Source organism: Salvelinus alpinus, chromosome 22 (genome assembly GCF_045679555.1).
Source record: "Salvelinus alpinus chromosome 22, SLU_Salpinus.1, whole genome shotgun sequence".
NCBI classification, from domain to species: domain Eukaryota; kingdom Metazoa; phylum Chordata; class Actinopteri; order Salmoniformes; family Salmonidae; genus Salvelinus; species Salvelinus alpinus.
The window spans coordinates 14,705,643-14,731,808 of record NC_092107.1 but is presented as its reverse complement, the minus strand read 5'-3'; the positions used below and the strand labels follow the sequence as shown (position 1 = coordinate 14,731,808).

The 26,166-nt window shown below is 42.6% G+C and overlaps 3 protein-coding genes across 5 annotated transcripts; 2 read left to right on the top strand and 1 right to left on the bottom strand.

The window, feature by feature from the left end:
- The first annotated feature begins 4,644 nt into the window (after nt 1–4,644).
- LOC139549085 (A-kinase anchor protein 12-like) lies at nt 4,645–7,640 on the top strand. The gene is made up of 2 exons (XM_071359203.1): nt 4,645–6,506; nt 7,512–7,640. Exons 1-2 carry the CDS (start codon nt 4,760–4,762, stop codon nt 7,532–7,534), a joined length of 1,770 nt encoding a protein of 589 aa, XP_071215304.1. The 5' UTR covers nt 4,645–4,759; the 3' UTR covers nt 7,535–7,640.
- Nucleotides 7,641–8,929: 1,289 nt separating this feature from the next.
- On the bottom strand, nt 8,930–19,562 carry LOC139549084 (transmembrane protein 87A). Of its 3 annotated transcripts, none has more exons than XM_071359202.1 (21): nt 19,354–19,562; nt 18,703–18,775; nt 18,289–18,380; nt 17,906–18,025; nt 17,295–17,351; nt 17,119–17,175; nt 16,859–16,945; nt 14,857–14,998; nt 14,696–14,757; nt 14,334–14,517; nt 13,949–14,048; nt 13,699–13,792; nt 12,933–13,001; nt 12,057–12,165; nt 11,861–11,919; nt 11,303–11,406; nt 10,924–10,997; nt 10,581–10,639; nt 10,407–10,459; nt 10,127–10,157; nt 8,930–9,787 (listed from the first exon to the last, which is right to left on the bottom strand). In XM_071359202.1, the coding sequence occupies exons 1-21, from the start codon at nt 19,558–19,560 to the stop codon at nt 9,746–9,748; spliced, it is 1,875 nt and encodes a 624-aa protein (XP_071215303.1). In that variant the 5' UTR covers nt 19,561–19,562; the 3' UTR covers nt 8,930–9,745. The 3 variants fall into 3 exon arrangements, with proteins under 3 accessions (XP_071215303.1, XP_071215302.1, XP_071215301.1); XM_071359201.1 differs by lacking the exon at nt 12,933–13,001 and adding an exon at nt 13,377–13,448 and having other exon boundaries at nt 14,857–14,995; nt 19,354–19,561; XM_071359200.1 differs by lacking the exon at nt 12,933–13,001 and adding an exon at nt 13,377–13,448 and having other exon boundaries at nt 19,354–19,560.
- A 310-nt stretch (nt 19,563–19,872) lies between these two features.
- LOC139549086 (calpain small subunit 1-like) lies at nt 19,873–24,471 on the top strand. Its single transcript, XM_071359204.1, has 11 exons — nt 19,873–20,069; nt 20,376–20,447; nt 20,651–20,687; nt 20,888–20,980; nt 22,457–22,514; nt 22,857–22,921; nt 23,023–23,091; nt 23,366–23,444; nt 23,618–23,734; nt 23,839–23,897; nt 24,034–24,471. Exons 2-11 carry the CDS (start codon nt 20,401–20,403, stop codon nt 24,058–24,060), a joined length of 651 nt encoding a protein of 216 aa, XP_071215305.1. The 5' UTR covers nt 19,873–20,069; nt 20,376–20,400; the 3' UTR covers nt 24,061–24,471.
- The last annotated feature ends 1,695 nt before the right edge of the window (nt 24,472–26,166 follow it).

Here is a 26,166-nt window from a genome sequence, read left to right as displayed (position 1 = left end):
CCCTTGACTTTTTCCACATTTGGTTACATTACAGCCTTATTCTAAAATTGGTTAAATATGTTTTTTTTCTCAGCAATCTGCACACAAGATTTTTTTGAAAATGTATTAAAAATAAAAAAACAAATACCTTATTTACATAAGTATTCAGACCCTTTGCTATGAGACTCGAAATTGAGCTCAGGTGCATCCTGTTTCCATTGATCATCCTTGAGATGTTTCTACAACTTCATTGGAGTCCACCTGTGGTAAATTCAATTGATTGGACATGATTTGGAAAGGCACACACCTGTCTATATAAGGTTCCACAGTTGACAGTGCATGTCAGAGCAAAAACCAAGCCATGAGGTCTAAGGGATTGTCCGTAGAGCTCCGAGACAGGATTGTGTCGAGGCACAGATCTGGGGAAGGGTACCAAAAAATGTCTGCATCATTGAAGGTCCCCAAGAATACAGTGGCCTCCATCATTCTTAAATGGAAGAAGCTTGGAACAATCAAGACTCTTCCTGGAGCGGGCCGCCCGGCCAAACTGAGCAATCGGGGGAGAAGGGCCTTGGTCAGGGAGTTGACAAAGAACCCAATGGTCACTCTGACAGAGCTCTAGAGTTTCTCTGTGGAGATGGGAGAACCTTCCAGAAGGACAACCATCTCTGCAGCAATCCACCAATCAGGCCTTTATGGTAGAGTGACCAGACGGAAGCCACTCCTCAGTAAAAGGTACATGACAGCCCACTTGGAGTTTGCCAAAAGGCACCTAAAGACTCAGACCATGAGAAACAAGATTTTATGCTCTGATGAAACCGAGATTGAACTCTTTGGCATGAATGCAAAGCGTCACGTCTGGAGGAAACCAGGCACCATCCCTACGGTGAAGCATGGTGGTGGCAGCATCTTGCTGTGGGGATGTTTTTCAGTGGCAGAAACTGGGAGACTAGTCAGGATCGAGTCAAAGATGAATGGAGCAAAGTACAGAGAGATCCTTGATGAAAACCTGCTCCAGAGCACTCAGGACTTCAGACTGGGGCGAAGGTTCACCTTCCAACAGGACAACAAACCTAAGCACATAGCCAAGACAAAGCAGGAGTGGCTTCGGGACAGGTCTGAATGTCCTTGAGGGGCCCGGACTTGAACCCGATCAAACATCTCTGGAGAGACCTGAAAATAGCTGTGCAGCAATGCTCCCGATCCAACCTGACAGAGCTTGAGAGGATCTGCAGAGAGGAATGGGATTAACTCCCCAAATACAGGTGTGCCAAGCTTGTAGCGTCATACCCAAGAAGACTGAAGGCTGTAATTGCTGCCAAAGGTGCTTCAACAAAGTACTGAGTAAAGGGTCTAAATACTAATGTAAATGTGATATTTCAGTTTTTTATTTTTTATATATTTGCAAAAATTTCTAAAAACCTGATTTTGCTTTGTCGTTATGGGGTATTGTGTGTAGATTGATGAGGGGAAAACGTTTTTAATAGATTTTAGAATTTACATTTACATTTACATTTAAGTCATTTAGCAGACGCTCTTATCCAGAGCGACTTACAAGTTGGAATGTAACAAATGTGGAAAAGGTCAAGGGGTCTGAATACTTTCCCAATGCACTGTATATAGTTCCTTCTGACAACTATCTACACGCTCTCCTCCTCACCTTTTCCCTTCAATTGTAGACTTCAGTGCACAACACATCAGCAGTCTTTGACCAGGCGAGAAAACCTTTCCAAGCCAAACCTTCATATCATGACTGCTAACCGCTACACACAGTCTACATCGTTGTCACCATATTAGCTAACATGTAGTCAACATAGCTACGAGAACTAACGTGTTTGTAAACCTGCTACAATCATGCAGTACAGTGTACAGTCATTAAGCAGTTTAGCAGTTACACCGGCGGGCCCGGTGGCAATAAATAAATTAAACCAAAAGCTTACCTTGACTTGGAAGAGTTTCAGTGTTGGATAGCCATGGCCAGCTAGCTAACATAGCATCCCTCTCTGTTTGAGCCAGGTTTTGAGATGTTTAAACTTGCTAGCTGTATTCACTAGCTAAGTGAAAGTTGAAAAACTACAACCAAATGTAGCTAGCTAGCTCCCTCTCTCTTGCTCTCTCTCTCTCTCTCTCTCTCTCTCTCTCTCTCTCTCTCACTGGCTTCTCCTTAATTTTGGAATCATTTAATTTGTTCAAAACTATTCAATTATTGTCTTTCTCTCCATTTGTGTCAACTACACACCACATTTTATGCACTGCAGTGCTAGCTAGCTGTAGCTTATGCTTCCAATACTAGATTCATTCTCTGATCCTTTGATTAGGTGGACAACATGTCAGTTCATGCTGCAAGAGCTCTGATAGGTTGGAGGACGTCCTCCAGAAGTTGTCATAATTACTGTGTAAGTCTATGGAAGGGGGTGAGAACCGTCAGCCTCCTAGGTTTTGTATTGAAGTCAATGTACCAGGTGGAGGACAGAAGCTAGCTGTCCTCCGGCTACACAATGGCACTACCCTACAGAGTGCTGCTTTTCTACTGTAGAACTTCATTGTAAAATTGTGTTTTAGTCAATTATTTGGTGACGTGAATATATGTAGTATTGTTTTATCTAAAAATCCTAACTTTTTTCACACAAAAAAAAAAATGTTTTACTGAGGAGGATGGTTCTCCCCTTCCTCCTCTAAGGTGGAAAAAGTACTCAGTTGTCAAACTTGAGTAAAATTCCATATATTAAGGAAACCATTCGGCACAATATTTTTTTAAATTAACGGACAGACAAGGGCTTACTCCAACACCCAGACATAATTTACAATCACAGTATTTGTTTTTAGTGAGTTCGCCAGATCGGAGGCAGTATGGATGACAACACGTAAAATAGTAAAGTAAAGTATAAATACCCCCAAAATTACTTAAGTAGTAGTTCAAATATTTTTTTTCTTACGTACTTTACACCACTGTTATAAGTAGGCTATGCAGTGCAATTTCAATATATATATTCTTTTTTTGGGGGGGGCTGCAAATTAATAATTGCATTTTTGTTTACTTTATATAACAACATTCCTACAAAATAAAAACATTATCTAGTCCAACTGTGGAATGATTCCACATTTTTTTTATCCCTTTGCTTAATTTTCAATGGGGGACTTTTATTTTGAATGGGAACCGCCGATGCCACAATTGTTGCTCACGTTAATGTTGTTCACGACACACTGGTGGCACCCCCCTCCCTCATTAGAATGATCTTCTATTTCGGCAGCGCATGATTGGAGCTCACAGCTAAACCCAATCGCAGCTTCTAAACCCCCTCGCGCTCACTGCTGGTTTAACGTAACAAAGGGGGAAGAGTGCTCAGATGAAAACGGGACAAAAAGGCTAAAGCGCGCGATTGTCCTTGTGGCAGGACATGTAAGCGTGGTCTCCACTCCCTCCACAGACGCTCGTTCCTTTTCACGCAGTAGTATCCTAACTCGGAAATCCGATTAAAATGTGTTATTGGCATCGTGCTCCTCTCAAAATACAAGACAATTGTATTACAATGTATGTTACTATACTCATTTTACGTCACATGCATCCACAGGGTCCGTTTGATTAATCGAATATTCCAAAGTATGTGACTAGTTTACATCAGGTGCCCCTCTGGTGTTTTAGATTGGAGACTAAATAGATTCGTTCAAATTCTCAGCTGGATGATTTAGAGAAATCTGTACTAATCTATAAAAATAGTATAACCATGGATGACATAGCTACGTTACAAAATAACCCACTGCCGACTGGAAAACAAGGTCAGCACTCCACAGCACATGATGGGAGATAAAGGGGTTGTCTGTGGTTGAAAGGGGGGAGGGGGGACTCAAGACTCAAGACTCAAGTCTATAGAAAATCATGGCCAGAGAAAATAGGGCATTTGTTACTTTCTGTTTTGCCTATAACCTTTACTGATGTTATGATGCAATTATAAACAATTTCCCTGATAAACATTATCACGGTGGCTTTTTATGTATATAAATGTTAAAAGTATTGTGTAGATTTTCGTAAAATAAAATACAAGAAATACAAGCTCTTTTACATTGTCCTTTATGGAGATTTGCTTTAGATGTTCTATTTTTCCCTCGCCTCTGCTGTCATTGCACGTTATTGTTCAACCTTACTAGGATCCGCTTGTTTTTCCTGGATACTAAAGCCCAGACATAAACTCTTCAAATAGTGCTGAATTGTAAACAAAACCACAGATCCTATTTTCTAAACAGCAATGCTCTCTAGCATCTAGGTGACAGGAGTCAGACCCTTGTGGCAACATGAGATTATCTGGAGCATGTTATGCCATGTGTTTATTTCCCTATGACTGCTCTGGGCCACACATGTCATTTCCTCATTCTTCAAAATGGCCATCACCCCTCACATAGCATTTGTCACGTTACATTATGTTGGTTTGTGCTTGGATGCATTGGCTTTAAAACCATTTCAGCAGGCCTTTGCTGTTGTAGAGATGCACTGTGTATTACATCAGCTCTGTCTGGAGTATCCAAGACTTAGTAATGGACTGTCTGTGTTGTTGATTTATACATTTAATCCCTTCTCATTTCATTTCCACCAGGTTCGTGGCCCTCATTCTCACTACAGAATATGATGCAGAGGCCCTCCTCTCCGAAGGGAAGTTGAATGGGAATACTGCCACACGTGTCAGCTCGTGATCAATGAACTCAGTCCATTCAATCACAAAAGGAACTAACCTGAACTACTGAAGAAAAAGAGGGGATATAACGACACAGACATCTTTTTGCGGATATGGCGGCGACAGATGCATGTTCAGCGCCTGTACAGGAAGATGGCACCACCACCAAGTCTAAAACAGAGGTGGAGCCCACAAACTCAGAGACTGTCATGGAGGCTGTCACGGAGGCTGTCACGGAGGCTGTCACGTCTCCACCCGAAGAGGCACATCCTGCCGGAGAGACCAAACAGAGCACAGAGCAGCCTGCCGATGGCAAAGCTAAACAGGCCTCTGAGAATATTTTCTCTTCCTTCCTGAATAAGAGTGGACTGGGAAAAGTCATGGGAGGGAAGAAGAAGAAGGAGCAGAGCACAGAGGCTGTGGAGGCTAATGGAGAGGGCAACACAGAGCAGAAAAAGGCCTCTGACCAAGCAGAGGAGCCGGCAACCAATGGCACAGAGGCAGCGGCTGAGGACCCGGCCATTGAGAAAGCTCCGGAGAACCAGGTGAAGGTCCGATCCAAATCCTTGGACAGGTTAGAGGACCCTGAGGCCCTCAATGCCACAGTGGATCAACTGGAAGATGCCCCGGCAGCAGAAGGGTCAGAGAAGCCTGCCTCCAGTGCAGCGACCAAACACATTAAACGCTGGCATTCCTTTAAGAAGCTTATGGCCCAGAAGAGTCACAAGAAGAGCACAGAAGAGTCTAAGGAGGCTGAAGGTAGCGAGGGTGCGTCTGGGGGCACTCCTGGCGACACAAGTACACTGGACTCCAAGGCTTCAGAATCCAGTGGCCAGAAACGGTGGAAACTGAAAAGGTCATGGACATTCCAGGGGCTGAAAAGAGACCCATCAGTCGTAGGCATCAGCAAAGCAGCCGCTACGGGTGAGAAGGCGGAAGGTGAGGAAAATGCCACAGAGAACGATGAAGCGGCTGCGCCTGAAACAGATGAAGCCACGGCACAGGTAGACGGAAAAACACAGGAGAAGACAAACACAGACGGAGAGGAGGAAAAGGGAGCCACCGCCGCCCCACACAAATCAATGAACCAACACGCAGATGAGATTTGGACCTCCTTCAAGAAACGTGTGATCCCCAAGTCCAAGCGGTCAGCAGACATGGTGGCTGCCAGCGGGGAGGAGGAAGGTGCTGCTGCATCTGAACCGGCCGAGCAGACGGAAGAGGCAGGCAAAGAGCAGGCCAAGTCGGCCAAGGCCAAGCGAACACACTTCAACCGCGCCGTTTCGCTGAAAAACTTCATCATGCGAAAGGGGAAGAGCACCAGCGTGGACCAGGGAGACGGCGCTCCGAAGGAGGGTAAGGAGGCGGCAGATGGGGAGGCGAAGGACACAGAGGACGCGGCTGCCCCAGCTGGCACGTCTGACAGTCAGCAGGCGGCAGACGGGGAGGCGAAAGACACAGAGGACGCGGCTGCCCCAGCTGGCACGTGTGACAGTCAGCAGGGAGAAGCTGACGCTGCTCAGGGCGAGAGCAACGACAAAGGAGAGGCTCAGGTGGCCAATGAGCACACAGTCGCCGATGGAGAGGCAAAGGAGCCCGCTACGAGCACACCGTCTGGTCCTGAGCCAGAGAAGGCCAACTCAGCTGAGCCCGCAGCACCGGCAGAGCCTGCGGCAGAAGTGAAAACCAACGGTGAGAATGGTTGCTCGAACGGCACGCCCGAAGAAGACGCCACACACAATCATGAAACGACCCTGAAAAAGGACGGACCAACAGACGAGGCCAAACAAGAAAACACCAACTCGTCGATGGACACCAAGATCCTGAACCTCGGCACAGGAATTGCAGTAGCCCAAAGCGGTGAGTTTGCAGCAGAAATAGACTGTGGTGATGATCTCCAGCAAAATGGAGCTAACATGATGACAGAGGGCAAATTAGAACTAGGGACTAGCTTTGAGTTAGAGGCCGGGGGGGAGGGACCTTCTCAAAATGGAGGGTCCCATTCTGAGTCAGGGGAGACCAACGCTGAGCCACATAACCAAGAGGAAGCGCGGAAGAGGATGCTCTATGAGGCTGCTGCATCCATCATACAGACAGTTATGTCAGCGGCCACTGAACAGTTAGAAAATGAGACAAACTTCCTGGACAATGGTCTAACGTGTTCTCATTCTGCCAATAATGGGAATTACCCCAGATTTCGTCATTGAGCTTTTACTCATTGAGCAGGGTTCCCCCCAGTTATGGTGCTGGGTGAAGCTTTAGGTGGAAGCGTAGTGTAGTTATGTGATACTGAAATCCATTCACCTACTTTGATGCAACACGCTGAAATCCCTTTAAGGACACTCAACGCTGCAGTAGGTAACATGACGCATGTAAATAGTCAGCAAAAGAACCACTGAACTTAAGGATTACTCATCGGTATCCATGTCACAGCACACAATAGAACGGTCACTGTGTATAACAAGGCCTCTTCAATATTGTAGGGAAAGCGGGTCAACTGACATCAATAATGTTTTGTCAATCAAAGGATTAGTAGTAAAAAGAAAGTGTCACTTGGGCTGTCCAGGAACAAGATTAAGCACCTTTCTCCCTGAGGTACCAGTTTATCGATTAAAGTAGTTTTTACCTCACATGTTTGATTCACAGTTTTCAGTCAGGGACCATGTCTACAATGTTGTTATTTACCCTATGGAGTAAGTAGAATATGCTGTGAATCTGTGTCCAATAGTCTTGAGTAATGCTAACACTTAAAACCTAAGATTATCTGTCAGCACCTTGTCTGCTACTAATTAAACGTTTTCTTTGAATGTTATGATTTAAATATATATTTTAATATATTCAATCTTTTCTGTTATCATTCACCAGAAAAAAAGGCGGGAAACGTGTGACGACACACAAAGAGGATTAGATCTGCATGGGATTCGTTCAGCGAGGAGCTTTGATTCCCCCCCCCCCCTCCCTCCCTCCCCCCCAAAACCGGAATAATCACATGTTTACGCCACAATTCACCATGGTGAGAGCGATGCTATCCATATAGATGAAAAAATACTCCAAAGCAATAATTCAGTCATCAATCAGCGTAGTTCTTGCTTACCATTCCATTATCAATGTAAATGTTTTGCTTGTCCTCTACTAGTGAGATTTTATATTGTCAAAAAAAGGAAAACGTTACATCCTTGTCAAATGTTAATCTCTATGATCTCTCATTCCAGAATAAAAAAAAGACTTAGTTTTATATCAATTGCCATTTTATTTGTAGTTTTGTCAATAGATATTTCGAAGTGCACCCGAGAACACATTTGAAATGATTGCCCTACAGACTGCCCCCCAATGTGGATTAATGAAGTAATGTGTTCTAATCTCTTTCTGTGTTAATGTTTTTAGACTGTTGTGTACATGAATAAACCACCATAAAATATTGTTTTGTTTTTCTAAACACATCTTCTCACTGTAACGCAGATTGATCTGCCGTATTGATATGTTTTGTTGATCAATGATGTCACACATAGCAAATTGTCAAAAACTAGAATAAAGATGAAAAACGAACAACTAAAGAACCTTAATTGTGGAGGCTATTTATGCATAGAATGTTGATGTACAATAAATGGCTGCTTATATATACTTAGGAAGGCATTATGGAAATGCTATTGGTCATTCATCTCTATGATAATCCTACATCCTTTTACCTAATAGCAGATTTGTAAGTCGCTCTGGATAAGAGCGTCTGCTAAATGACTTAAATGTAAATGTAATTTGTACATGATGTATTAGCTGGAGTACTTCAATTTCACATTGAATAGCGTCAAGTGATGTGATCACTCAGAGTAAATTACTTGTTTCAGAAAGTCATGTCTGCTATAGTCTGTCACTGCCCTGGCAGTTGAGGGACATGTCTGTTACCGTTCTGTAAATGCACTTGATACAGCACTATCCGTGAAATCACCACCATACTGTTCTGTCAAAACTAAATCTCTGGGATTAAGTTATTAGAGAGATGACAGACAGAGCATATTATAAACAGATATTAATCCCAAGATAATAGCTACATGTTATGTGACGTTATTGGCTAGCTAAACATACACGGAATGTGCATAAAATGATAACCTGCAGTGACAGACAAAATACAGCGTGGCATCATTGAGATGTTACCCACAAGCCACAGCCATCCAAGGAATGTAGACCTCATTCACCTAAAGGTGTTCATGACATGGATCATTACATAGTCATTACATTCCTGTTCTGCCAAATGGCAAATCAATCAATCAGGACAAATAAAGGTGATATTGTTGTTTTCGTATGCGTGTTAGCGGTTCATTTATTAACAAACAAAAGCTCACAATATGACTTAAAGGTATTTTTGGCAATATAACAACTAATACAAAGTGGCAGCTGTAAGAAAAACACCATCATTATTGGATGTGTTGACCAGATAGTTGGTTGTTATCAGTGGGAACAGACACCATAAAACAGTCCTGCAGTGATGTTGCTCTGCCCTCAGGCAAGTCACTGTGTATTGACTATGTCTGGAGAATTACACCCGCTTAGATAACAGTCACTAAAAGGCTGCTGTGTGAGAAACAGAACAGTGAGATGTCACTAATGACCATTTTTGTAGAAGAACGAAAGAAAAGGGTGAACCGGGGACTGTAGTGCAGTGAGTGTGTATAACAGTGAGAGAGAAAGAGATAGACAGACAGACAGTCAGAGAGATCAAAATAATGAGTGTGTGTGGGGAGAGTTGTAAGGGAGTGTGTGTATGACTGTACTGCATATTGGAGAAAGAACATTGCGGAAATCACATTTAAATCACATTCTGCACTTTAGCTATGTAAACAGTGAAAGGCAAGATACCATTTGTAGTAAAGAATCTCGGGAAAAAAATAATTCAAACACATATCCATGAAAATATAAATAAAAAGGCATACAAAAAAAGAAAGAAAAGTAGTCTGCTCATTACGTCATAGTTTATCCCATCGTATTTACAACCGCTGCTTACAAAGCTCATAAGGAAGGGATAACAATATCCTTCATACACAGACGTAGGGTTGTCCAACGTGCTGCACTGTCTCTGTCTGCAGTACGCATCGTCTCCCTTGCGTCTATTCCATTTTGGACATCTCAAATTTGGTTGTTATGGTCTCCTGTGGGGGAAATAACGGCATAGTTGGAATGACTTTCCAAAAGGGACATGAGTGTTATCTTGTCATCTTCTCTAAAATATGAAATAATAATCATCGGAAAATATCCCTTGCATCGACACTAATTCTAGCCTTATTTGATGTGGGGGGGGTGAAGAAAAAGCAAGACAGAAAAAGCTCCACCAAAACACCACCCTTCCGCAACCTCTCATTGTTCAAGCCAGAAAGAAACCAGGGTGGAGGTATAAACAGGCTGATGTAAACATGACGAGCTACTGCTCTTTAATAAGCATGGCGCTGGCACCCCCTGCAGTTCACGCCAGGAATAACACTGTGTCTTACCTCATCAGAGTCCAGTAGAGGTGGGAGTGCACTGGGACAGAAAGGAAAACACGTTCGATTCATTTACAACGTCTTCTCATCAGAAAATCAACTATCCTTTCGGTGCTTGTTTCACACATCGTCATAGAAGGTAAACAGATTTCATAACTTGAGAGTTCCAATGTCCTTACTATGTAATAACCACCTTGTAATACATTTCTAGTCAAAGTGATTATAATATCACTGTCAATAATGGTTAATGTTACTAACATTTCTGCAACTTCAATTTGTTTGCACTTACACATCTGCCATTGAAGAGGGGATATTCTCTTCGACCCATTTCAGATCCTCATCCTGGGGGAGGGGAAAAAAGCATTTCCTATCACCAAGACAACTTTCTCTGAGCCATAAAATGTCGTTTATATCCTATATTCTTAGCATGGGTGGTACCCTGTGGTATGGAGAAGGCCCTTACCACTTTTGGCTTGGCTGTTCCATTTGCCTCGGACTTCAGACCCCTCATCTTCACCCCCTCTGGAAGTACACAAATTTAAGACAGGATCAGAATCCCAGATTACTGTTGCTGAGTCAAATTGAGTTCTATCCAAAATGGCTGCTGGGAGAGAGAACCAAGGTACATTCATCCCATAGACTATCAATACACTATGGAAGTGTCACAACTAGGCCAAAGAGCTCAAGCTAAGTATCAAGCCATAGAGTATGATACTGTATTTCCACCTCCAATTAACCATACGCAGTATCAACTGTGTTCCTATGAGTGAAATACCAAAACAGCCTAATACAGCAGTGACCCTTACCAAATGTATCGGTCATCAGCTGTTCCTTTTCCTCGTCGTCACTCTCATCGTCCACTAGGGGGCTGAAGGCATATCTAAGGGGAACAGGACATGACATCACAGATCAGGGGCATGATCAACAGGACACAACGTTGTTGGAACGTTCAGATAGCATATTTCTATGTAGAACAAACATTCTTCTCGGACATACAGAAGGAGGAATCACGTTGGCTCTATTCATGGGATTCCTATTGGCAACGTTCGACAACATGGTCCACTTGGGCTCAACTCCATCTCAATTCATTCCAGTTGATTTGGACATCGGATTTCTCCATACGAGTGCAATTTTATGTTTTGGCCGTGTGTTGATTTGTTGAACTGTTTAGCTGTGACCTCTAACCTCTGGTTGTTGGCCGAAGGCCTCCACAGGAACATGATGACCAGAAGGATGGTGGAGAAGAGGAACCGCCAGAAGGCATCTTCTATCCACAGCTCCTTCCAGTCCTAGAGAGATAAGCAGAGAGAGTGAATAAGAGACAGGAAGAGAAAGATGATCTTCCGAATGCCAAATACCAGTTCACTAGAGGTCAACTGTGTGTATGTACGCTAGCCTCTCGGATTTGCCATGAACTCGCTAAAGGGGACAGGATTTGGTCTACCAACGAGGTCCAGAGGGCCGCACAGAAAATTGGTTCCATTTCCTCGCCGTCAAAATGTGCGAGAAAATACCCTTTTCGATGCTCCCTGACTGTCTAGCTTTCATTTCAGTGATTGTTAGCGAGCTGGACAAACTCAAGAAACTTTATGAATGTAGGTCCATTATCCTTTCTACCCAGTTTCGATGTTGGTTTTAGCCATTTTTAAGTATATTTAGTTTGATTACTACGCGGGCTGGATGCGGGCCGTAGGTCGGACACCCGTGGCTTATTAAGTAACGTAGTAAACAAACACTACTCACCGACTGGCACTTTGAAAACTTGAAGGTCTTTGTCGTCCAGATAATGAAAATGACTGAGGCTGCAGAGTAAAACAGTGACAGGCCAAATATATTAGTGAATGCTTGTGATCATGGGCACACCAGGGTGTATAGTACATGATGCATGAAATGTCTCTGTTAAGTGGTTGCAGTAGCACAGCCGCAAACAGCTCCTTACCAATAACGGCGAATATGAGGGTGTTGGTAAAGTGGCGATACAAGGAGAGCTTGACCACGTTTCTTCGGAGGCGAAGGAGCTTCATGGTCTGGGCCAGGCTGATAAAGATGTGATTGGCTGTCAAGGACTCCAACATAACCCCAGGACACACCCCACTAACAAACAGCCCACCTTTGAAATACAATTCTCAACAGAAACAGTTTACCCAATAATACCAGTCTTCTTCCATTGACTGTCAACATAACCAACACAGAAGAGTTTGCCTACCTTGTCAACTGAGCTGATATACCCTAACTTAACCCCAAGCTAATCAGGTTGTAAGGGTGTAAGTGTCTGAGGGTAGTCAGCCATTATCTCATTACTCAGGAGGAGTTGAGCTCCCCTCTGCCCTCTATAGCCAGGTTAAGCACAGCTGGAAAACATAGTATGGTCTTAGTCATCACTATACTATCTGGTTTTCTGGCTAACTAACTGAATCCACTAAAATACTGTTCTGTCAAACTGCAGGAGAAAATGATCGTTGGTGAGAATAAAATAATGCATTTTGTCAAAAGGCAGCAGTGCCTCCGAGCTCTTCTAAATGAAGTTATTGATAGCCTTGATATAAGTGGCCCTGTAATTAAAAATGTAATTAATCCATGCGACTACGGCTCCCTCTGATGTCTAAATTAGTCTTTGTGAGGCGGAGCATATTTTCTGGAAATATTCCCTTCTGGGTTATTCCCTTCTTTGATACAAAAGGCAGGTGAAAATAGGAGAAGGGTTAACACCAACTACCACCAAGGCACTGGCACACACAGGGATTACAAGAAGTGAGAGTGCTGGGAGAGGAAGGCAGAGGGGGAGAGTTGTGCAGAGAGGTACAGTACAGGATATCCACCAGCAGAGGGTAGTGTCGAGCACAGCCAAAGGAGTGGCAGCCAGCAGCACCACATCATCTTCAGCCTGAAAACACACAGCGGGGCAGCAGGAAAGGAGGGAGTGACAGAGGGAGGGATCACCATCACATACTCTTCAGGCAGCCATGCAGATAGATAAACACCAAAAGGTGTAGAACCAAACTGCCGCTCAAAGAGGGTTGGAATAAAACTGGTATGATCAACTATGAGAGACACTGGTAAAAGGGAGGAGGATATCGGAGTAAGCTTTAGAAACACACCTCAATACAAGCATGCCCAGAGAAAGGAGGGGGAAAAAATAGTCTGTGAAAAAAAAATACTGACAGACTAACTACATACAGTGACTACTAGACTAACTAGCTGACTGGCAGACAGGCAGACTGACGGCCTCCGGTAATGGCTGACCACTCCAAAAGGATATCCACCACACAACGCACGAGTCAGTGAACGCCAGAACAATGTCACACAGTAGTCTGCTACTGCCCACTTGACCCTGTGAGAAAGACAGGCAAACACTGACTGTGGAATGACAATACTACTACACACACAAGATTCCTGGCATCCTTTGACCAAAGATGAAGATATTTAACAAAAGGGCATCATGGCATTGTTTGGTTTAGCTCCATATCAAAAACTTACCAACATGGTTGAAGAGTCTAGTTACAGCTAGTGCAGGTGGACTATATATTTTGGGGGAATACTGAGGTAGCATATTGATCAGAAAGTAGAGAGACCAGACTTACCGAATTGACCCTCAGGATTCCCTCGACAACGGAGAATATAAGGTAGAGCAGTCCCACCCCAACCACCCTGTGTAACAACGCACCAAGCCTTGGCCTAGGGAGAGAGAACGAGAGAGACAGGCAGGCAGAGAGAGAGCGAGAGACAGACAGACATAGACAGCGAGAGAGAAAGAGAGACGGAGAGAAAATTGGCAATAGAGTTTAACACTCTCCATTGTCTTCTTGACCTGTTATGAAGGGACTGACTCACTTGACAATTCCATAACCAAGACTGGCGATGATGACGAGCACACGGGCCAGGGTCCTCTTCACTGCTGATAGGACCTCCGCAAACACTACTGCCCCCTGGACTGTTGGGAAGACACAGAACACAAATAATGCTTATTAACAGAGTACAACAGCACTTTTAGCAACACACTAGGATCTACTGCGTCTTACCCAATTCCAACCATGCCCACCAGGAGGATTTAGCTAGAGAACCATAGATGTGTGCTTAGATGTGTCCATGAAAAATGTGCACTTAAACCACACATAGACTCCCTTAAAAAGCCCAGTACAGACAAATGTTTTTTTTCTACCCGTACAGAAAAACCACATGGGTTTTTCTGTACGGGTGTGTCTCTCCGCCTCCTGACCTGAGAGGCCGTCGTAGCGGATGCTCTGGAACTCGGCGTAGTACACGGCCTTCTCCAGCATGCCCAGGAAGATGACCCCGCCGATCCAGAACTGGATCCTGAGCAGCTCTCTCCAGTAGCAGGCTGACAGGCCCAACCACAGAAGGCCCAGCAACACATAGATGACACACATCACCATGTAGAACTGCAAAAGGGACAGTTAGTTGAGCTGGCAAGGAACTAGAGAGTCTGTATTGTCCGATAAGCTATGTCCTACAGGCACACAGCTTAGATGCTATGTGTATGTATCATACTACATGTAATGAAGCTGTAATGTAGAGTGTTTTCCATGTAGACAACTTATCGTGGCAGAATTGACTTACGATCATAAGAGGCCATTCCGAAGCTGAGATGTAGTCATGGGGTCCTTTCATACTGACTTGCACTGCAGGGGGTGAAGAACATAACAGAAATATTAGCCTATTAGCTAATGTAGTTTTAATGTATTGGACTCAGGATTCATGTGAGTGGTGGAGATCCTTACGTTGGATGTTCCAGTTCTGTGTTGGGACAGAGTCGGTGGTGGCGCTGCTCTTCTGCTTGATCTCTTGGATGTGTACGATGAACATGTAAGGGCCATCATCCCAGGTCTGGGCCACTGCATCAAAGTTCTGGGATGCAAACTGCTGAGGGCCCAAAAACGTGACACTTCTTTTTTTTTTGCACTGAAACATGCCAAACAAATCCCTGCTCGGGGGAAATGCTGGATTTAACTAATTAAACAACAAAGACTATGATCTACATGATCAGTCTCTGTGTGTTTTTTTTTAAGTGGTTAATGTGAACCGAACTCACAGCTAAAAAATGTAAAGAAAGCAATCCAATGTTATTTGTTGCCTAGACTTTACTGCAAATGACACTCAAGTACAGAGAAAAACAAGACACTAATATTGCAGTTAGCCATGACAGCCTTTATAATAAAACGCTTGTGACCGCACACATAAATATTACACTTGGGAAAAAATATCTTAAAGTAGAAATAGAATTAAACAAACAGGCATTCTATTTTTGCTCTATTATAGTGGCCACTATAGACATCGATCAAGTGCACAAGGCTACATGTGTGCAAAAGTGAGATTTACTGAGTAAAAAAAAGTAGAATCCCCCCTCACTCACAAACACACACACACACACGTTACTGTCATGTTCAACACAACAAAAACAATATATTTGGGCTACACTGCATATTATTACATTGTACACTTTCTGCCTGTGGACATCTGTTCTACAATGTGCCAGCAAAAATGAGAAAGAGGGAAAGTGTGTGGTGTTCCTTTCACCTCTATAGTGGCATCCAGCTTAAGCCAGGCCCAGCTCCAACTACACTTGATCCCTGAATCCACTTGTCTAACAAGCAACGCCTCATTTACACCTAATTCTCTCATTCTGAAAAGTATCCACATTCTGTAGAGGTAAAACATTAGTTAATAGATAGTGGTTAGTTCGTTAGCTAGTTACTAGCTGACATTTCACACATATGCCAGGGTCCAGTAAGCAACTAACGCGTTATAACTTGAGGAAAGGTAAGGAGTCGTATACCAGTTAATACTACAGCGAATTGGTTAGGTTACTAATGTTAGCTCATCTGATGTTGTAATGTTAGCTAGCTAACGTTAGTTTTCTGACTTTATTAGCAAGCACATTTTCACACCATAAACTCAATTTTGATCAGATAAGTTGGCTAATGTTGCTCAACATTTCTCTGGCTAGCTAACGGAGAATTCGATCCAGCTAGCAAGATACTTAACAATGCTAAAGTTAATACGTGTTCCACCACACTTTCTCCCTCGCCTCAAACTTTCCAAATGCCAGTTGTGTTTCAGTTACAGCTCATGAAGTAAGCTTCATCACCTTCTCACCCCCGTCTCCGTGGTCAGGCTTCTCACCTAAAGTTACCCCTGAACGATAACGAAGTGGACGCGCTGCTCTAACTTGCAAACTGACTTTCCAGAGTGTGCCCTGATGCTGTAACTAGCAAATTGGTTGTCTCTTTTTTCTTCAGTCGGGTGCTGCGTTGCATTCTGTTGTTATTTGAACGATTGGCTGAGCCTTGGATACAGCCAGTATTGCTCCAAACGAGCATCACTCGTTCGCTTACAGCCAGTAGTGATCCAACCCCCTCCAAAAAACTTTTATCATCGGATCTACACGAACCACGTAAATCACATATTTTGGATTCAAAACTGCGAAATTCGCCGAAAGGTGACTAGTTTGCATCCCTGAAAGTGGTGCTGGTGAGTTTAGGAGCATAGAGTTACATTATAGGATCTCTATGTCATGGAGAAACAGGCAGATGAGTCAAAGAACATTAGGAAATGGCTAGCTGAACAAATGTTTTCCCAGCGGTACAAGAAATGAAGAAAGACAATGAAAGAACGTGTGTTAGTGTATCAATATCCAGGCACACAGTTTGTTTAGCCAACAGGTATGAAAGCCATACATATCTTCATTCTGGCATGGCTCTTAAGGGACAAGGAAACACTCACCACTTCTTTCTTTGCAGCGGGGGCTGGGGCTTTCCCTGTGGCCACAGTTGCCTCTGCTTTGACTGGGGCATTTTTCTCAGCAAGTGCCTAAAAGAGATCAAATATAGTGGTTCACCTGATTTCCCTGATATGGAGGCCTTTTGCTTGGCTGAGGAATCACAGCACCCACTTGCCTTATTCAAATGCATCTACAGTACATTTTCATACATTTTGTATATATTTGATTATGATATCAGATTGTGTTTGAATTGTGGATTTACCTCCTTTGGATCCTCCTTGCTCCTTTTCCTCGTCGCTTGGTCCTTGTCAGTGACAGGCTAAAACAGGGGGATACAGAGACAGTCATTCAAATGACACCTTGGTGAATTACTGTCTTACTATATGCACCTGCATGCTCTATTTGTATGCGAAACCTGTCTTGCTTTAGCCCACTGACCTGTTCATGAACTGGCTCAGTAAGCCTAGTCGGCTCCTCAAATTTTTTGAGAGAGAACTGTTACAGAAAACAAAGCAGAGTAGCAACCATTAGACAATGATACGCCATGAACACCTCCATAATATAGCCTCGCCATGAGCTGCATTGTATACGAACATACTTACTCAGAATTACAAACACTTCCTAATGATCAGTTACAAGCTGCTATATTCAGGTCACACTTTAGTGAACAAACAAACTCAGGAAGACAACATGAAAGAGTGAGGTGGAACATATAATGAGGTTGTGGTATTTGCAGTATGCTTTTTCCGCACTTTATTTCACTGTACTGATTCCACTGGTTCTACCTGCCATTTAATAGGAAGTTAGCTACTAGCGAAGTGCTGTTATTTAGAAACAAAGAAGTAATACATAGGTCATGAATGTGTTATTAATCTCACAAAACCAGCCGTGTACCTCTGAATATTGCATTATGTGGCATTGCTGTAGAGTCTGGCTTTACTGTGTAAATAAAATGTTACCATGTAATTGCCAGGATATTTCTGTAAGGTACTGTAAAATAAAGTGCCACCACGCTTTCTTATGAGACCCTCCATTGCCACATACTGTACCTCGCTGTGGGTCATGGTCTGTTTGCACTCAATGGCAGGGTACTGGTGGAACACATAGAACCCACTTCCTCCTTCCTGTTTCACATCTGTCGTCCTGAAGTAGCTCCCTGCCTTCAGAGGCTGTAAATCACACAGGTATGATAAACTTAATAAGTATTTGCACAAACCACACTGTCTATGCAGTCATAAAACAAATCATAAAACATGAATGACACCGCGCCCCCCCTATCGAGACACTATTGCCGGTTGTTAAATTGAGAACATGAAACTAGCTGAAAAAAGGAAAAGCTGGAGAGTTTATGGAATACAACAGGTACAGTTAGTCCAGCTTGAAATAGCCCATTCAGAGTGCAGTTAGTTTTAAACGAGAGAGAGGAACTCACGTCGAGACCGAACACCTCGTCGAAGCAGCGGGAGCTCCTTAGGTACCAGGAGATGTTGAGTTTAACTGGAGGTTCACAGTGTTCCGTCAACCCTGAAACAGTAGACACATCTTATGAAAACAACTTGGAGCTCTCTCCAGATCTGTTCCTGTCTGGGGGCCAGAGTCAGGGCCAGAGGCTATTACTACCTCCTCCGACAGGTTTTCCCATGCTCTTACTGTATACACAACAAAGTAGCGTATTGTATACAGTAATGCTATCATACAAATATCCTGCATTGACAGAATACCATCCTACAATACTAGTCAGAGGAAGGGTAATCATGTTCCTGCAATATGATATTCTATAAGGTTCAGTAAATATCTGAGTTTTATCCTAACTTGCAGAACATAAGAGAGATTATAGCCTACTTACATTTCAGCTGAATGCCAGTATTGTTAAACATTGTTTTGGTGATAAGGAAAAAGCTCTGCTTCTTTGTAGTTTCCTGTAACACAAGCGGTGACAAAATGTCAAACATCTGAGTACTGCAATAGATTGACAACATTTAGATAGTCAATATTCTGATTAAAAAACCTGTTGGGTTTTAAATGATCTGAACAAAATAGCTGAATAGTTTATTAAGATATGAAGGTAGGCGTGATGGTGAGCCAATATGTAATATTTGCCAAGGGGCAGGTAGTCTATGAATCAATGGATCGGATCACTTATTAATACTTGTATTGACTAGTTCTAAACAACACCATATTGACTAACACCGATAAGGTAAAATAATACGGATAATTTGGCCGGCCTAATCAAGTGAGAATGATACAATGTTACATTGTTTATAATACAGTGGAAGCGGTTACAATGTTATATTGTTGTAATCGCCAGAACGGTGCATGGTACGTAAAACTGAGGCAAGTGTTGTCTCAATTCCTTCGGAAGATTGCGACAGTATATCAACTGTTGAAATAGTTTAATCTGGCTGAACTAAACAATGTTCTTAACAAGATATCATAGCGTATCTAGGCTACCGATAATGCTTTGATAGCATGATACTATACGCACAAGACAACTTACACTGTTGGCGTTCAAGGTCCATTTACCCGGCTCTGACACTGCATTTAACGGGCGTGTAAAGTGAATACAAATTAATAAGAATAGCACTTTTGGTAAGTCCCATGTCAATAACCCTGTTTTCATGGCGCTCGCCATTTGTACCAGGAAGCAGCCACACGACAACTTCGCTCCTGCTCCTGCTTCCTGATTCGGTCCTTGGTCTGACATAACCATGTAGGCGGTCTTCCGTTGACGCCAAACGGAAAAGCACAGTGTAGATTTTTTTTCAAACGTTTCCCCTCGTTTCAGACATCTACATTGCATGGAAAAATTCCATTCTATCTAACATTTAATATGTCATGAAATCCTACATGAAAAATGTTTGTAAAACAGCATCAGTTAACGCACTGAACATTAGGCCGATGTACCCTCATTTCATATTATGTTAAATCTATGTGAATCAAACATAATAAAAGTGTCCTTAAAATGTTCAGAATAAGTCTCATCCGTAATATCATCAATAGGGAAATGACAGTCATTCTTGACATCGCCCTACGGGTTATAGGACCCAGAGTCATTCCCGACCTGTCTCTCCCTATGGTGCGCACTTCTCTACTGGGCAGGGGTGTGGAGTTCTGATGCATTGACAAATAACTCCTTGCAAAATAGTTTTTTTGTACCCAATAGGAGTGCCATCACGTCAGTCTCTGCCGACTTCAGCGAAGCATTTGGTCCCTGTAAGTATTCTTCTCAATTTAAGGCAATCAGATTTCCTTCATTCGTTTATCTGACTGTTTCACGTTGGTTTGTTTTGTCTTCTTGGTTACTTTTGACATCTGCTGCAGAGGTTATAATGTTTGTGCTGCTTGCCAATGCAGGCCAGTGAGAAAAGTTTTCAGAGGGAGCACCAAAACGCATAGCACATTTATTTCAGCCGGACATACTGTATTATAGCTTGCTTTCTCTGTTGTCGCCTTTTTGTTTAATCGATCAGATGTTTGATGATCGAACTCTTATAATTTTTGTTCTCTTGACTTTTGTAGATTTTCCCCGCTGTCCCCCATCAAGATGTTTCTGGCTAAAAAACTCATTGGTGGCATCCTGGATGTTGTGAGGTAGGCACAGCAGGTTCTGTTAGCACTAACAAAACTCCTTTTGACACACACACACACACACACACACACACACACACACACACACACACACACACACACACACACACACACACACACACACACACAGTCAGCATACTGACTTCATTCATGACTTTGCACACAGTTTCTATTAAATAGAAATAGGTCCTTGTATTCTCCAACAGCAACATCGACCCCAGTCAGTTTGTGCCATCAGATCCTGTGAGTAAAACCTTTAGCACCTATTTTCTTTCATAACAAGTTCAGAGCATCCATAGTCTTATGAACATTTTAGAAGTAAAACACTACTCTTTTGAACAAATTAGCCACAGCTCTTGGTGTGTGTTGGCTTGCATGCCAGACTGCAGTGAAGAGGGATGTGTGTTAGTGCTAACAGAACTTGGTCTGTGTTTGTGTCCTAGCCCCCACCACGCAGACCTCTGGCCTACGCGGAGCAGAATGAAAATGACGAGGAGAGACAGTTTCGCAAGGTGTTCCAGCAACTCGCTGGGGATGTAAGTACTTATTGTTTTTCAACATATGCCCTCCTACTACTCTCATATCTATTCACCTCTGAACCTACTGTCCTTTCCTATCCTGTTCAGAGAAGAGCGGAGATAAGTCAAGTCAACAATGCCTCTCATGCTTGATTCTAACTATGAGTCATTGAGACATATTCATCTCAGGCTTTTGGCCATCAAATACAGTGCTATACGTGTGCCATTGTATAATTAGGCCTCTTGTTGAAAGTTTTAAAGAGGCTGTTTCATTATGTGGATATCTACAAGGACAACACACAGTTGTTAAAATAATTTACATTAACCCACCGTTAGTGGTTTAGTGTAATAGAGTGCAGAACAACAACCAGTGGAAATGAAGTTACCGTATTGTTTGTGGTGTATTATCTTTTGAAGTAGGCACAGCCAAATATCCATGGCATGGATGGTATTTAATTTATTGGCTGATGGTACACTGGCACAATCAGGGAAACCCTGTATCCCAGTTAAGTCTTGTTTGCATTCCAAACCCTTCCATTCACCCAGCTTCATCTGGAGCCAGTCTTCAGAATGTGATTCATCCATCTATCCAGACATGGTGAAGTTGAGGCTTCAAATGTGCTGTCTGTCATGCACTGCTGCCAACCAATAGAAGCATTTTGGAAGAGTACAGTAAAGAGCTCCGGTTGGCTTAAATCATTGATTCCACCCCATTGGTTATGGTGATTTAAGCCCAGGGCTCCACAGACAAGCCCCTTCTCTACAGCTATACTCACAATGATTCACTGTTGTTGGATCAGGCAGTGGTGGAGTTTTGATGACAACCCAAACCTGGTTTATTCCACGGACAGGAAGCGGGACTGGTTCCTCCTCTATGTGCCTCCTACCATTGTCTGACAGGGCGGCTCTCCTGCCTGGTTAGTTTTGTGTGGGTGGTGGGGTGTAGATTGTGTGAATCATAGATAGGGGTGGATACATGTTCTACCGGTACGGTCAGCTGGTAAAAGTTGACTTTTTAAATTGATGACTAGCCGACTTCTTTGAGGCCTTACTCATAAAGGGGAGGGAACACAAGATGCATATGGAATGAAACCTAAAGACATACTGTACCTGCTGCAAATGTATCTGCCAAAGTTTTGAAGTTATTACCATCACTTTGGTTGTTCTGATATGTCACGTAAACACACAAATACACAGAGAACTATGTATTTGGTCCATGATTGTACACATAAAACACCTGTGGAAATGACCTATCATTTATTACTAAATGATAAAAATCTGTCGTTCTGCCCCTCAACAAGGCAGTTAACCCACTGTTCCTAGGCCGCCATTGTAAATAAGAATTTGTTCTTAACTGACTTGCCTAGTTAAATAAAGGTTAAATAAATAAAAAAGTTGTTTCAGTGTCCTTTTGTGAGCTGAGTTGTGACCCAAATACATGTAGGCATATACAGTGTATGAAGATTTAATTGTGTATCTATCTGTGTTTTATAGGACATGGAGGTGAGCCCCACTGAACTGATGAACATCCTCAACAGGATCATTGGCAAATGTGAGTCCTATTCTTACACAAACACTGTGCTTGTGTCTACAGTATACTTGTCATTGCATTCTTTTTATAGTGTTTATACCTCTGTGTGCATGTACCTTTTGTTTGACAGCATGTCTATGCATGCCTTTTTGTATCTATGTGCTCTCTGTACACACACACACACACACACACACACACACACACACACACACACACACACACACACACACACACACACACACACACGTTTTACTTGTATTTAGATTCCTCTTGCACACATAATGGAGTCTAAGCACAAGACTGGTTCCATGGAATGGTTTACGTTGTTCTATTGAAGCAGTGGTCTGTCTGTGTTCATTTCAGGTTGTGACCTGAAGACTGACGGCTTTAGCATCGAGTCATGCAGGGGCATGGTGGCTGTCATGGACGTATCCTTCCACATCAGTGTTTGTATTAGGATGGAGAACTATACTACACTATACTATCAGAGTAGTTGATATTAAGTTTTACCTTAACCCTGAGCACACAGAGCGACAGCACAGGAAAGCTAGGTTTCCATGAGTTCAAGTTTTTATGGAACAACATCAAGAAATGGCAGGTGAGTTTCAGTTCTCTTGTTCCATTTTTCACAATCGGCACTGTATTAACAATTGTGTTAAATCATGGGCATTTTTGTGAAACGTTTGCCTTGAACTACAAATGATTTACATGTATTTGCAAGGCATTCATATAACATCCCATACAACTTACAATAGTCCTCTTACTCCACTACTGTAAGAATGTTGTTTATAAATGTCATGTTAATACACTCTTAATAAAAGGTGCTGCCAACTTTGACCTCTCGGTGTAACCTTATTTCCGCTCTGTTGCAGGGCATCTACATATCAAATGATGCAGACTGCTCAGGGATCATCTCCTCACGAGAGCTGTCCGCTGCCTTCAAATCTGCATGTGGGCTTAGAAATCATGACAACCGGAACATAGAATTGCATATTTCTTTATCATAAGGGCTTTATAACAGCGTCATAACAGTGACAACAAACAGCTGATGAAAGCTAGCTTTTTCCCCTGCATATATGTATTTGGTCTCATTGGTGTCTCTCTCCTGTTATGTCCGTGTGCAGGTTTCCCTCTCAACGACCAGCTCTTCCAGTTGATTGTCCGCAGGTACAGTGACGAACAGGGCAACATGGACTTTGACAACTTCATTGGGTGCCTGGTCAGACTGGACGCCATGTGTCGTAAGTGAATCCTCAACATTCCCCTGCTCAGGCTAATTATGTTCTTGATTTCAGACTATTTACTTTTCATTACCCTTCAGTAATAGTGTTTTGTGCATTTTCAGGAGCCTTCAAGACTCTAGACAAAGATGGTAATGGAAGGATCAAAGTCAACATCCAGGAGGTAAATTAGTTTTCACTATTTGCTCTGCATTTAAACGGTGTGTTTAGGGACCATTTTTAAGATTAATGACTGGATATATGCACTGAAATTAAACCTAAATAACCACACCTCTTATTGTGTTTTGCTTTCTCCGCAGTGGCTTCAGTTGACCATGCACTCATGAAGCATCAGGGAAGGCCTACAAAAAGTCTGCGTTCATCTCTCTCTCTCGTTTTAAGATTTTTATTTCAAAGTACCATTGTTATTGTTTGCAGACATTCATACGTCGTTCAGTCATGAATGTTAATTAAATTCATCACTAGATGGCAGCATTTGAAGCAACACCAGGAAAGCACCAATCTACTTTCTCTCCATTAGGCCAAATGAAAAAAATATAGAAAGGGAGTTCAGTTTTGTGTTTTCCTTTTTTTCTGGCAACACATTTTTGGTCAAACATTCCATACTGCTATGTAATATATACATTCTAGTGCTTAATAAAGGGCCAATATTACGCAATACTTACATCCGTCTCATTACCATTTCTAAATTTTCTGCCTTTGCTCATTAAAGAATTGACCTCTCGTGTTTACTTTAATCTTTTTGTTGTATTGTGGTTATTTGGCTGACTTTTGAAAACCAAGTCAATAATAAAGTTGATTGTTATTCAGTTATCAAGGACAACAACCACCCGAGCCACTGCCTGTTCTCTCCGCTACCACCCAGAAGGCGAGGTCAGTACAGGTGCATCAAAGCTGGGACTGAAAAACGGCTTCTATCGAGGTCATCAGACTGTTAAACAGCCATCACTAACACAGAGAGGCTGCTGCCTACATACAGACTCGAAATCATTGGGCACTTTAATAAATGTATCACTACTAAATTTAATAATGTTTACATATCTTGCATCACTGATCTCATATGTATATACTGTATTTTATTGCATCTTGCCTATGCCGCTCTATCTTTGCACATCCAAATATTTATATATTCTTATTCCATTCTTTTACTTAGATTTGTGTTTATTAGGTAGTTGTTATGGAATTGTTAGATTACATGTTAGATATTGCTGCACTGTCAGAACTAGAAGCACAAGCATTTCGCTACACTCGCAATAACATCTGCTAACCACGTGTATGTGACCAATACATTTTTTGTTATTCATCAGCACCACTCTTGACTTCCACCTCTGCCGACTAATAGCCTATTGTTGGCTGCCTATTAACTTTATTTACACACTGCATGGGAAAAAGGAGAAGCACAGTGAACAGCGACTGATGATGTGAGAGCAACGAGAGAGCCGCTGTTCAAGGATAGGGCCACGAATTGGGTGAGCAGATGGTGATCGGGGCATGTCATCGACTGGGGACAGAGTGGACCTTGAAAGACCATAAATCTCAACGATGATGCTGAGGGACCGGGTCGATCAATGAACAAACAGGTGACGGATGTGCTCTGTTCATAAAGATTGGTGGACAAAGTCGAGGCAACCCCGACCACTCATAAGTTAAAGGTAAGTTTAGAGGGGAATTTAACTGGGTTTATCACTTTATAGATGTAGGCTTAAGTTTTGAGTGCTAATTCTAAGCTTGACCCATCGCATCAACACTGTTAATCTATTTATAGTGAACAAAAATATAAATGCAACATGCGACACTTTCAACGATTGTACTGAGTTACAGTTCATATAAGGAAATCGGTCAATTGAAAGAAAAATCATTAGGCCATAATCTATGTATTTCACATGACTGGGCAGGGGCACAGACATGGATGGGACTGGGAGGGCATAGGCCCACCCACCGGATGGACGTACTGCCAAATTCTCTAAAATGACGTTGGAGGCGGCTTATGGTAGAGAAATTAACATTTAAATCTCTGGCAACAGCTCTGGTGGACATTCCTGCAGTCAGCATTCCAATTGCACACTCCCTTAACTTGAGATATCTATGGCATTTTGTTGTGTGACAAAAGGCACATTTTAAAGTGGCCTTTATTATTGTCCCCAGCACAAGGTACACAAGAGTAATGATCATGCTGTTTAATCAGCTTCTTGATATGCCACACCTGTCAGGTGGATGGATTATCATGGCAAAAGGGAAATGCTCACTTACAGGGATGTGAACAAATTTGTGCACACAATTTCAGAGAAATACGTTTTTTGTGTGTATGGAAAATTTCTGGGATCTTTTATTTCAGCTCATGAAACGTGGGACCCACACCCTTTCATGTTGCATTTATAGTTTTGCTCAGGATATTTGATTATGATATCAGAGGGTGTTTGATTTGTTGATTT

Excerpts from the sequence above, each read along its gene's own strand:
- LOC139549086 (XM_071359204.1), top strand. The coding sequence starts at position 20,401 with ATGTTTCTGGCTAAAAAACTCATTGGTGGCATCCTGGATGTTGTGAG. Across the intron at positions 22,922-23,022 it reads GCATGGTGGCTGTCATGGAC|AGCGACAGCACAGGAAAGCT; the intron begins GTATCCTTCCAC and ends CTGAGCACACAG. Across the intron at positions 23,445-23,617 it reads CGCTGCCTTCAAATCTGCAT|GTTTCCCTCTCAACGACCAG; the intron begins GTGGGCTTAGAA and ends GTCCGTGTGCAG.
- LOC139549085 (XM_071359203.1), top strand. The coding sequence starts at position 4,760 with ATGGCGGCGACAGATGCATGTTCAGCGCCTGTACAGGAAGATGGCACC. Across the intron at positions 6,507-7,511 it reads AATTGCAGTAGCCCAAAGCG|AAAAAAAGGCGGGAAACGTG; the intron begins GTGAGTTTGCAG and ends ATCATTCACCAG.
- LOC139549084 (XM_071359200.1), bottom strand. The coding sequence starts at position 19,560 with ATGTCAGACCAAGGACCGAATCAGGAAGCAGGAGCAGGAGCGAAGTTG. Across the intron at positions 17,176-17,294 it reads CTGAGCCAGTTCATGAACAG|CCTGTCACTGACAAGGACCA; the intron begins GTCAGTGGGCTA and ends CCCCTGTTTTAG. Across the intron at positions 16,946-17,118 it reads GCAAGGAGGATCCAAAGGAG|GCACTTGCTGAGAAAAATGC; the intron begins GTAAATCCACAA and ends GATCTCTTTTAG.